Source organism: Gymnodraco acuticeps, unplaced genomic scaffold (assembly GCF_902827175.1).
Source record: "Gymnodraco acuticeps unplaced genomic scaffold, fGymAcu1.1, whole genome shotgun sequence".
Classification (NCBI taxonomy): Eukaryota; Metazoa; Chordata; class Actinopteri; order Perciformes; family Bathydraconidae; genus Gymnodraco; species Gymnodraco acuticeps.
Window position 1 is genome coordinate 1 of NW_022991727.1, and position 11,546 is coordinate 11,546.

The 11,546-nt window shown below is 40.7% G+C and overlaps 1 protein-coding gene across 1 annotated transcript; it reads left to right on the forward strand.

Moving 5' to 3' along the window:
* Positions 1 to 89: 89 nt before the first annotated feature.
* On the forward strand, positions 90 to 10,773 carry LOC117534823 (inaD-like protein; the record flags this gene model as incomplete). The annotated part of the gene is given in 5 exon segments (XM_034199056.1): positions 90 to 147; positions 584 to 718; positions 3,750 to 3,950; positions 4,662 to 4,745; positions 9,172 to 10,773. Coding segments are annotated over 5 exon segments (838 nt in total), but the record flags the coding sequence as incomplete, so codon positions are not given.
* Between the last annotated feature and the right edge of the window lie 773 nt (positions 10,774 to 11,546).

The following is an 11,546-nucleotide window of genomic DNA, read 5'->3' on the forward strand; positions in this document are numbered from 1 at the left end:
TCTGGTGAGATCTCATAATATTACACATTTACTGACTGTCCAGCTTCATGAATGTTCAATACTGACTATTTTGTTTGTGTGTGTTATCAGGTGGTGAAGTTGGATCCTGTCATTGAAGATGATGCAGAGCTACAGAAATCTTCTAAGGTGTATAACACTCAGACATCTGAACTGAAGCTTTATCACACTTAACTGTGGTCTAAGCATTGAATCAATTATGGAAACACATACACTTATTTAGACTATAACCAATTTGATTTGGGTTCCAGTATAGAAAACATATATAAAATCAAACTTTGTTTATGTTTGCCCCTCATTGTTTACACTCCAGTTCACTTCATAATTGCTAAGATGCGAGGTTGGAGTTGAAAACGACACCAACGACCAAAATGTAACACAATCAGCAAGTTGACATCCTTAAACTGTTTTATTTTAAATGAAAAAAAGCGTAATTATTGTCAGACGATAATGGATGGGTTTCTAGATAGCATTTCGTCCAAGGCGTCTCGCCCCTGATGTAAAGTTAGAATTCCATTATCTGTAGTTTTCTTGTATCTTTACCTTATGATGTATGGTTTTGCAGCTGTTGCCCGTCCACACTCTGCGTCTTGGTGTGGAGCTGGACTCCTTCGATGGTCACCACTACATCTCCTCAGTAGTCCCTGGAGGCCCTGTGGAGAAACATGGAGTGTTGAGACCAGAGGACGAGCTTCTGGAGGTGGATACATTTGCACTTTTGCACACAGACACATTGCTTCATCTTTGCTGATAAAAAAACTCCATAAGGAGTACCACATGGCTCTACCCTGGATCCACAGTTTTTTGGTCTTTTTATGTCAGCACAAGAAGTCATCATCTATAAACAAGTGCAATTCTGATTGAATGTTGAGCTGAGGGGTGTTCTACATAGCCAGATTACAGGGTCATTGAGGTTAGTTGACCTTATTTCAGAGTTTTCCGTATAAAGAAAGTGGCTCTCTTTTAAATTGGCTGGATCATCATGGCAATGTATGCTGCCAACATAACGTGCTCCATACCAAGTTCAGTTAATAGTTTACGATTGGAATTGGCCCTAACTTCTTCCTTGTATAGAATATTGTCACTTTATAGTCAGTCTAGGAGCTGTTCAGATTCTTAGCTGCGGGAATACTTTCTATATGTAAACGTGTGTAGCAGTACCTTTACATTAATGCTGCAGTTACAGTTGAGGCCTAAATTATTAGCCCCCCAGGAGTTATGGAACATTTTCCTAAGATTCTTCCCAATGTTTCCAGCATTGATAAAACTTGATATAATCAAACATTCACCAGTGCTATTTAGTAGCTTTTGGTACTTTTTGGAAAATAAAATAAGTTTTTAGGCTTGCTTTATATCAAATATAGTGAAAAATGGGTTGGTCAAAAATATCATCCCCCAGGCCATTAATAGTCAATAGTGTACCATTTCTGAGCCACAACTGACAACAAGCTCTTAGAGTAGTTCTTTACTAGGTTGGCACAGGTCTCTTGAGGGATTTTGGCCCATTCTTCCATTGCAAATTGTTCCAGCTGGTCCAAATTGCGTGGTTTCCGAGCATGGACATTCACTTTGAGCACCCTCCAGATTCTCAATAGGATTAAGATCTGGGCTTTGTGCGGGCCACTCCAACACCTTGGTTTTGGTTTCCTTTCGGAACTGTTGGACCAATTTTGATGCGTACTTTGGGTCATTGTCTTGTTGGAAGACCCAGCGACGACCTAAGCGAAGAGCATATTTTTTCATATTATCCCTCAAAATGTCAACATAATTTAAATTGTTCATGATGCCTTGCACCCGAACAAGGCTCCCTGTGCCTGAGGCTGCAAAACAGCCCCACAGCATGATGTGTTATTTTATTTTATTGAACCTTTATTTAACCAGATAAAAGCATTGAGACAAAATCTCATTTGCAATGCTGACCTGGCCAAGAAGGCAGCAACGTTACACATAACACAAGTGTTCTTAGGGTTGAAGGCCTCTCCCTTTCTTCGCCAAACATAAGCAACATCCATGTGCCCGAACAGTTCTCATCTCATCTTTACCTTTCAAATGTTCACGGGCAAACCTCAGTCTGGCTCTGATGTGCCACCCATCTCTGACTATTTTCCTCTCCAGAGTTCTTGAAATCTTGCGCTTTCGACCACGCCCAGGTTTATTTCTTACAGAATGTGTCTCCTTGTACTTCGCTATGATACAATGTACGGCAGTTCGAGACACTGTGAAGTGCTTGGAAATAGCAGTATAGCCTTCCCCCTTATCATGAGCCTCCACTATCTTCTTTCTGAGCTCAAGACTGATTTCCTTTGTCTTTGGCATGGTGAGTAGGAGTAGTAGTATAGTCCCTCTCAATAAGGTATTCATGTGCCTGTTTCTTGGAGTCCTTTTATGCTGATTGAATGCTCAGGTGTGGCTTGAAAGCTGATTGATTGATTAGGTGTGTTTTGAAAGCAAACATTCACATGGGGGCTAATATTTTTTGACCAACCCGTTTTTCACTATATTAGATATAAAGCAAGCCTAAAAACTTATTTTATTTTCCAAAAAGTACCAAAGCTACTAAATAGCACTGGTGAATGTTTGATTATATCAAGTTTTATCAATGCTGGAAACATTGGGAAGAATTTTAGGAAAATGTTCCATAACTCCTGGGGGGCTAATCATTTAGGCCTCAACTGTACATGCATTTATCTTTTCTGCAGCAGCCTATATTATTGAAGCAGAACATCTGAACTAAAATACATAACATTTTATGTTGTTCTTATTTTAGAGGATATTTGGAAACATTTTCATATTTAATTGTGTGCATTTTGTTTTATATTATTTATATAATATGTCCTCTAGTATGTTCTTGCCATTTGCCCACTGGTATTAAAAAAAACAAATGAATTTCACGTGAATACAGAATGTGGTTTAATTCTTTGAAACCATCATTTTACCACATTGGAATATGTTCTATTTTAAGAGCTAAAATGGGTAGTTTTCAAGTTATTAACAGACGGGAGGAACAGACTGCATCATTTGGTCAATTCAATATATTTTGTGTGAATTTACACACATACTAGCTACAGTAGATTTCCTCCTGCATTCCTCTAATATTTTCAGCAACAGGTTGCTTTGCAGTGATCGTTCCCTTTGATGCATCAAATGATGCACCAGATGCCTTCAATGAGCACGCTCAGAGCCTGAGGAAGAAAGCCAGGGTTCACAATGACAGTTGATAGCCACCTTGATAGGATCCCTTATCTCTGATGAGGACTCAAAACCCATCTCTTCAAAAGAGCCTTTGCCTCGACCTTTTTATCACCCTTTTATTTTATTTATTTTTTATTTTTGTATTGCTTTTTATTAATTCTACCGTGTTGTGTAATGTTTACTTATACTGTTCATGCTCACTACTTGTAGCACTTCGGGATTTTAAATCAAATATGAAGTGCTTTATAAATGGAACCCATTATTATCATTATTATTAGATTTTACAAAACCATGGCTCTGTTAAACTTGCTTCTTAGTATACCCCCCTGATGTCACCTAGCTCTTTATAGCTTTTAAAACTCATGTTATGTACTGCCTTGATTCATTAAAGCAAACCATATAAAACGACCTCTCTTTCAATGTATGGATGACCTTAGGGCTTGGAGATATTGCCAAAAAGGCTATTCTCAGAACGAGTTGGCCATCTTGATTCATGTTGAAGTAAAGGTTATGTAAGCTGGTGTTTGTATTGTGTGTAGGTGAATGATGTTCAGCTGTACGGTAAGTCTCGTCGTGAAGTGGTGGCATTCCTCAAAGAAGTGCCGCCCCCTTTTACTCTGGTCTGCTGCCGACACCCAACCTCCGAACTGGGACCAGAATCTGAATCTGAATCTGAACCAGGATCTGATCCCGTACTACAACCTGGACCAATGAGACAGTCAAAACCCAGTGTGGAGGAGGTAAGTAGTAGACCCCCCCTCCACAAACACACACACACACACACACACACACACACACACACACACACACACACACACACACACACACACACACACACACACACACACACACACACACACACACACACACACACACGACGACTATAACACCCCTTGCTGTTAAATACCAACCAACTATGTGCAATATATATATATATATGCCTTTAATAACTGTGCAATATATACCTGGCTGTTACAGGATGTGTATTTTGTAAATTGTGTAACTTTTAATTGTATTATATTTTTTATTATAACTTTTTAACTTTAATACTTTTGTATGCATGCTTATAAGTAACATTAAGCTGGCTCTTTTTCTGCTGTAACAACGTACATTTCCCCTCTGTGGGACTAATAGACGTATTCTGATTATGAAGAGCAACAAGGGGGACACACATTCAATATTGGTAATTGACATGAACATTTAGCAAAATCTCAAACTAATTAATGAAATGTATATTTACTGCAATGGTTTTGTTCTGGTGTTGTAAAGGTATTTATATGTTTAAAACAAAAACGTTTTACACAGATGGTTGATCACAACATGCATTAAATGATTATTCTGTAATAGACATAACTGTGTTGAAAACACATCATGAACATATTGTTGTGCTACAGTTTATAATATATCAAATGGGTGAATTCTAAATTTGACGTTGCTGCTTTTTATTTCAGATTGAGCTGAAGCTGTCGTCCATGCTCTGCACTCAGACGGAGAAGAGACAAAGCGCCACTGTGCAGGAGCAAGCACTTAAACAGGTGACCTGTCTCAATGTGTCTCCCTGTGTCTCATGCTGTCCCCCTGTGTCTCACTCTGTCTCACTCTTTCTCCCTGTCTCTCTCTGTCCCCCTGTGTCTCACTCTCACTACATTTCACTCAATGGGACTCTGTCCCATATTGTCTCACTCTATCTCTGTGTCTCACTTTGTCTCACTATGTTCCACTCTCTCACTCTGTCCTATTGTGTCTCACTGTGTTTAACTCTCTCACTCTGTCTCACTCTATCTCACTGTGTTTCACTCTCACTCAGTCTCACTCTCTCACCCTGTCTCACTCTGTCTCATTCAGTCTCTCTCTTTCTCACTGAGTCTCACTCTGTCTTACTCCGTCCCAATGTGTCTCACTCTGTCTTACAGTGTCTCACTCTGTCTCACTGTGTTTCTGTTTCTCACTCTCATTTTTGACTCTCTCACTTTGTCTCAATGTGTGTCACTGTGAATCACTATGCCTAACTGTGTCTCACTCTTTCTCACTCTGTATCAATGTGTATCACAGTTTCTCCCTCTGTCTCACTCTCTCCAATTGCGTCTCATTATGTCCTACAATGTCTCACTGTGTTTCACTCTGTCTCACTGTGTTTCACTCCCTCACTCTGTCTCACTGTGTGTCACTCTCTCAATATGTCTCACTATCTCACTCTGTCTCATTCAGTCTCACTCTTGTTCACTGTCTCACTCTCACTGAGTCTCACTCTGTCTCACTTTGTCCCAATGTCTTTCTCTGTCTATCATTGTGTCTTACTGTATATCTCTGTCACTCTGTATCTCACTGTCTCTTACCGTGTCTCACTATCTCTCACTGTGTCTCACTCTGTCTCACTGTGTCTCCAGTGTTTTACTGCACATGCAAGATGCCTTCTAAACTTCTAGAAATAGATAGTTGAACTGATTTTTGGGGCCTGACCTTTGGCAGTCCCAGCTGAAGGACAAAGCCATGATCATTGTAAAACTGAATGGTTTTGGATTAATTAGATTTTGACATTGAAATAAAAACATGTATTGTTAGAGGGACTATTACACACTTCTGTGACATTATTGATGTATGATTTTATTTTATCTACAGTGGGGCAAAAAAGTATTTAGTCAGCCACCAATTGTGCAAGTTCTCCCACTTCAAAAGATGAGAGAGGCCTGTAATTTTCATCCTAGGTATACCTCAACTATGAGAGACAGAATGAGAAAAGAAAATCCAGAAAATCACATTGTCTGATTTTTAAAGAATTTATTTGCAAATTATGGTGGAAAATAAGTATTTGGTCAATAACAAAAGTTAATCTCAATACTTTGTTATATACCCTTTGTTGGCAATGACAGAGGTCAAACGTTTTCTGTAAGTCTTCACACACTGTTGCTGGTATTTTGGCCCATTCCTCCATGCAGATCTCCTCCAGAGCAGTGATGTTTTGGGGCTGTCGCTGGGCAACACAGATTGTGTTTCAACTCCCTCCAAAGATTTTCTATGGGGTTGAGATCTGGAGACTGGCTAGGCCACTCCAGGACCTTGAAATGCTTCTTACGAAGCCACTCCTTCGTTGCCCGGGCGGTGTGTTTGGGATCATTGTCATGCTGAAAGACCCAGCCACATTTCATCTTCAATGCCCTTGCTGATGGAAGGAGGTTGTCACTCAAAATCTCACGATACATGGCCCCATTCATTCTTTCCTTTACACGGATCAGTCGTCCTGGTCCCTTTGCAGAGAAACAGCCCCAAAGCATGATGTTTCCACCCCCATGTTTCACAGTAGGTATGGTGGTCTTTGGATGCAACTCAGCATTCTTTCTCCTCCAAACACGTCTAGTTGAGTTTTTACCAAAAAGTTCTATTTTGGTTTCATCTGACCATATGACATTCTCCCAATCCTCTTCTGGATCATCTAAATGCTCTCTATCAAACTTCAGACGGGCCTGGACATGTTCTGGCTTAAGCAGGGGGACACGTCTGGCACTGCAGGATTTGAGTCCCTGGCGGCGTAGTGTGTTACTGATGGTAGCCTTTGTTACTTTGGTCCCAGCTCTCTGCAGGTCATTGACTAGGTCCCCCCGTGCAAGCCCGCCTTAACCTGCCATCAGGCCCTGGGGCTGATTTTTTTTTGTAGGCCCCCTATTTAAACAACAAATCAATCTCTGCACACACACACACACACACACACACACACACACACACACACACACACACACACACACACACACACACACACACACACACACACACACACCACTAATTGAGCACCATGAACAGCAACATATGGCCTTAATGCCAGGTATCAGTAGATGAGAATGATCATTATCTCCGGTGGATTAACACAAACCTAGTTATGTAAAACGATGCACAACACATTTAAACCTGCAGGCTACTGGGAATCAATGAATAGTGCAGCATTGCCTTATCTCTTTTGCAGTGCTTCCGAAAAAGCCTTTATGATGTTCTTAAAATCCATCTCACGAAGAATGTCATGCTCAATTGACATCAGTGTTAGGTTTCCTTTTCCGAGCGCCACTCTCAAACTTTTTCTTCTCCGACATTTTCTCCTAAACAATTTTCATCTGTCACTCAATCAGTCGCAATTTGAATACGTCACATGTGAAACATATTCTCATCCTGATTGGCTGTTAAGTGGTGCCTACTGACTGTTACGGAGTCATCATTTTTGAGAAACATCTCTGGAATCCATCGATCTGATTGATTAGTGGAGCAAATGATCAAAATAGTACGGAGGGAAGATATTTTCATTTGGATTACTGGTCTGGGGGAAGCTCACGAGTGTGTGTATACGTGTGTGTGTTTGTGTGTGTGTTTGTGTATTTTTGCGTTTGTGTGTATTGTGTTTGTTTCCCGGGGAAAACACTCACGATAAACACCGGCTGTTGTTATGCCTGCTGTGACGTCAAGTTACTCCGTTCTGCGCTTGTAATTATGCCGTTACAAGCTTCAACGTTGTATTTATCATCTGAATTTGCCGAAACAAGTTTAATATTCTGAAAGCCAAGACTTTGTTTATTTGAGATCAGATGAAAACAAACTGTGACGGACCCTGCCGTGACTCCACTTCGAGCGTTAGAACGATTAACGAAGCACTTTTATACTAATAAAGGACTGGATTACCTAAAGCCAGTTGAGTAGCACTTGAAATGTTTGGCTCTATGAAACCTGATATACTTATATGATTCTGTTTTCTTCAAGGTTGTGTCTTCCTGGTCGAATGTACTTATTGTAAGTCGCTTTGGACAAAAGCGTCAGCTAAATGCAATGTAATGTAATGTAATGTAATGTGTTATCTATGATTACTATACGCCTTACATTCATAATTTCAGCGGAGGGAGGGGGGCAGCGCTGCGGAACAGCAGAGTGGCGAGGGAGAGCTGTCTTCTTCCCTTTACAAGCTTCAAAAATGTATTTATCTTGTGATTTTGGAAATAAAAGTTTCATATTCTGAAAGCCAATACTTTGTTTATTTAAAATTAAAATAAAACACCCGAAAAAAGAAAAAAAAAGATTTTCTTTTTTTCTTTTTTAATTGGCTCATGATAGGCCCCCAATCTCTGTAGGCCCCTGGGCTTCAGCCCAGGTCAGTCCGTGCATTAAGGCGGCCCTGCCCCTGTGTGGTTCTGGGATTTTTGCTCACCGTTCTTGTGATCATTTTGACCCCACGGGGTGAGATCTTGCGTGGAGCCCCAGATCGAGGGAGATTATCAGTGGTCTTGTATTCTTCCATTTTCTAATAATTGCTCCCACAGTTGATTTATTCACACCAAGCTGCTTACCTATTGCAGATTCAGTCTTCCCAGCCTGGTGCAGGTCTACCATTTTGTTTCTGGTGTCCTTTGACAGCTCTTTGGTCTTGGCCATAGTGGAGTTTGGAGTGTGACTGTTTGAGGTTGTGGACAGGTGTCTTTTATACTGATAACGAGTTCAAACAGGTGCCATTAATACAGTTAACGAGTGGAGGACAGAGGAGGCTCTTAAAGAAGAAGTTACAGGTCTGTGAGAGCCAGAAATCTTGTTTGTTTGTAGGTGACCAAATACTTATTTTACCGAGGAATTGACCAATTAATTCATTAAAAACGTGATTTCCTGGATTCTTTCCCCCCATTCTGTCTCTCATAGTTGAAGTGTACCTAGGATGGAAATTACAGGCCTCTCTCATCTTTTTAAGTGGGATAACTTGCACAATTGGTGGCTGACTAAATACTTTTTTGCCCCACTGTACATATCATTTGATATATTGTTGTCATCTTATTTGGATGCAACTGTGTGCAATATTGCATATACCTCATTAACTTTTTACTTAATACTTCTACATCAGAATCATATAATCACTCTAGTAATAACTATAATACTATTACTACTCTGAAATGACTTCAATAGTAGTTTCAAGTGTCCGTTGTCACTGTGTATCATGAGCAGGAATCCCCTGGAGAAGAGGAGCTGATGGAGACTCAACACAGCCAGGAGGAGGAGGAGGAGGAGGAGGAGGAGGAGGAGCAAGATGAAGATGAAGATGAAGATGAAGATGAAGATGAAGATGAAGGGGAGCTGGCCCAGTGGTCTCCAGACGTGCAGGTGTTGGAGCTGCAGAAGGAGAGAGGCAAAGGCCTCGGCTTCAGCATCCTTGATTACCAGGTAATAACAGAACCTATATCCTCCTCCACCTGCTGCTGCGTCTTTATCCTGTCTGTCTGTCTCTTCTCACATTCATACGGTATACAAAGTCTCCTCTCCTCTGAGGAGCCTCTGCTGCGGAGGGGGTGCAAGATCGGTAAATGAAATCCAACATTCAATGATCTTGGGAGGCCGTTGTTTATATTTCTGACTTTGTTATACTGCTGCTACTGCCAGGAAACTTCCAGACACTACGCTCGCTCAACCATTTTTTATATCGGTGCATCCCTAGTATTGATTATCAGTTTCAAAAGAACATTTTAAAAGTAAAGTGCCAATTATGTGCTAAGTCCTTCTCAATGTGTGATGTTGTTTGACACTGTCATTTGCAGAGACAGGTCATTATATCATAGATATTGTGTGATCTGTTTTGTTGTTGCATAGATAGAAGTAGTTCCCAGTGAGGCGTTTGTCCAACTGTGGACCCGAGGAAAAAATAAGTCTTTTGGATTATTTCTGTGGGGACTATAAATGTCTGTAAAAAAAACATGAGAAGCCATCATATTCTTGTTGAAATATACACTCTGAACAGAATTGTTTGACCAGACTGGTAGGTCTGTTTCTGAAATGTATAAAAACTATTTTGGATGACACACAACCACCCTCACACAGAGTTAATGACCTCCCTATGGTTGTTTGGTGGTGGATGGACACGGTGAAGCGGGTGTGACTCGGTTCTCACACTGCACAGAGAGAACAGTGAGGAGTGTCACCGTGACATAGGCTGACTCCGGATAAACCACATCTGTTTGCACGACCAGGCTGCAGCTTCTAAGGTTCATAATGTAACATAACACAAGTCAAACAAAACATTTTTTGTCAACATTAATACCTGTGGGATGATGTAACTCAAAATAGTAGATAGTTTAGTTTTAATGGTACATATGTTTCCATTTCTTCAAAGCATCTTTTTCAGCGGTTGTTGTAAATCCATGCAAATATCTATGCACATTTTTGCCTATATAAAAACAGACTACATTTGTGTGTTCAGGTGCTAACAGGAAGCTTTGACACCCAAGATTTGATAACCAGCTCGTGAAAAATGCTTAACATTCATGTATCATTCCATTGGTCTAAGAATTGTTCTCTTTTCCTGTTTTGGTGACTGGTAAACAAGTTGATGTGAATAACATGTCTGCACATTTGCTATCTGTGACAAGACACGTTCCTGTGTTACAAAGGGATAAACGTTCTCTTATCTTTGTAGCAACTAAAACAATTTATGTTTTGCTTCGTTGCTAGCTGGGGAGTAGTTTTGGGAAACCCTGGTCTGTAGAGTTTTTCCTCCCCTGCCTTGCACTTTATCTTTAGGCACAGCTTCACCTCCAGACCTCTGCTCCCCCCCCATAGCATCCTCTTCCTCCTCACATCCAGCTGGGGGGGTTAACTCCCTGTGTGTGTGTGTGTGTGTGTGTATTCCTTCGCAGTTTAGCATCGCATTGGATATGGGCTGCACTTGTCCTGGAATGAAATGTTCCCGGCCAGAGTAATATGTATACAACGTCTCGTGCATATTGGAACAACCATATGCGAGTAGTTTGGTGTAATTTGCGACATGTAAATCGTCAAAAATGGTATATTCTCTGTTAGCTTATGACCGACCCGATTGAGCTAGCAACTTTTTTACTCCCAATTTAGCATGGCTGTGGATATGGGCTGAATTTGTCCTGGAGTGGATTTTTTCCGATCATTTCCCTAAGAGCAGTGTGCAAAAATGTGCTCAAAATGCATAAAAAATGGCCATTTTGAAAAATGGCCATTTTTGTGGGGGGCGGGGCTAATGAAAAGCCATTTGAAATATGTGTGCCATCATAATAGCAATGTGTATACAGCGTTTCGTGAATATCGGGAAAACTATATGCGAGTAGTTTGGAGTCATTTGCGACATGTAAATCGTCAAAAATGGTACATTCTCTGTCCGCCCCAATTGAGCTAGCAACTATTTTATTCGCAATTTAGCATGATATTGGATATGGGCTGAACTTGTCCTGGGCTGGAATTGTTCTGATCTTTTCCCTAGGAGGTGTTTGCGAAAATGCGCTTAAAATGCATGAATAACACCGATTTCTCAAAATGGCCAACTTTCTGGTGGGTGGGGCTAATGGAAGCCATTTTGAAAT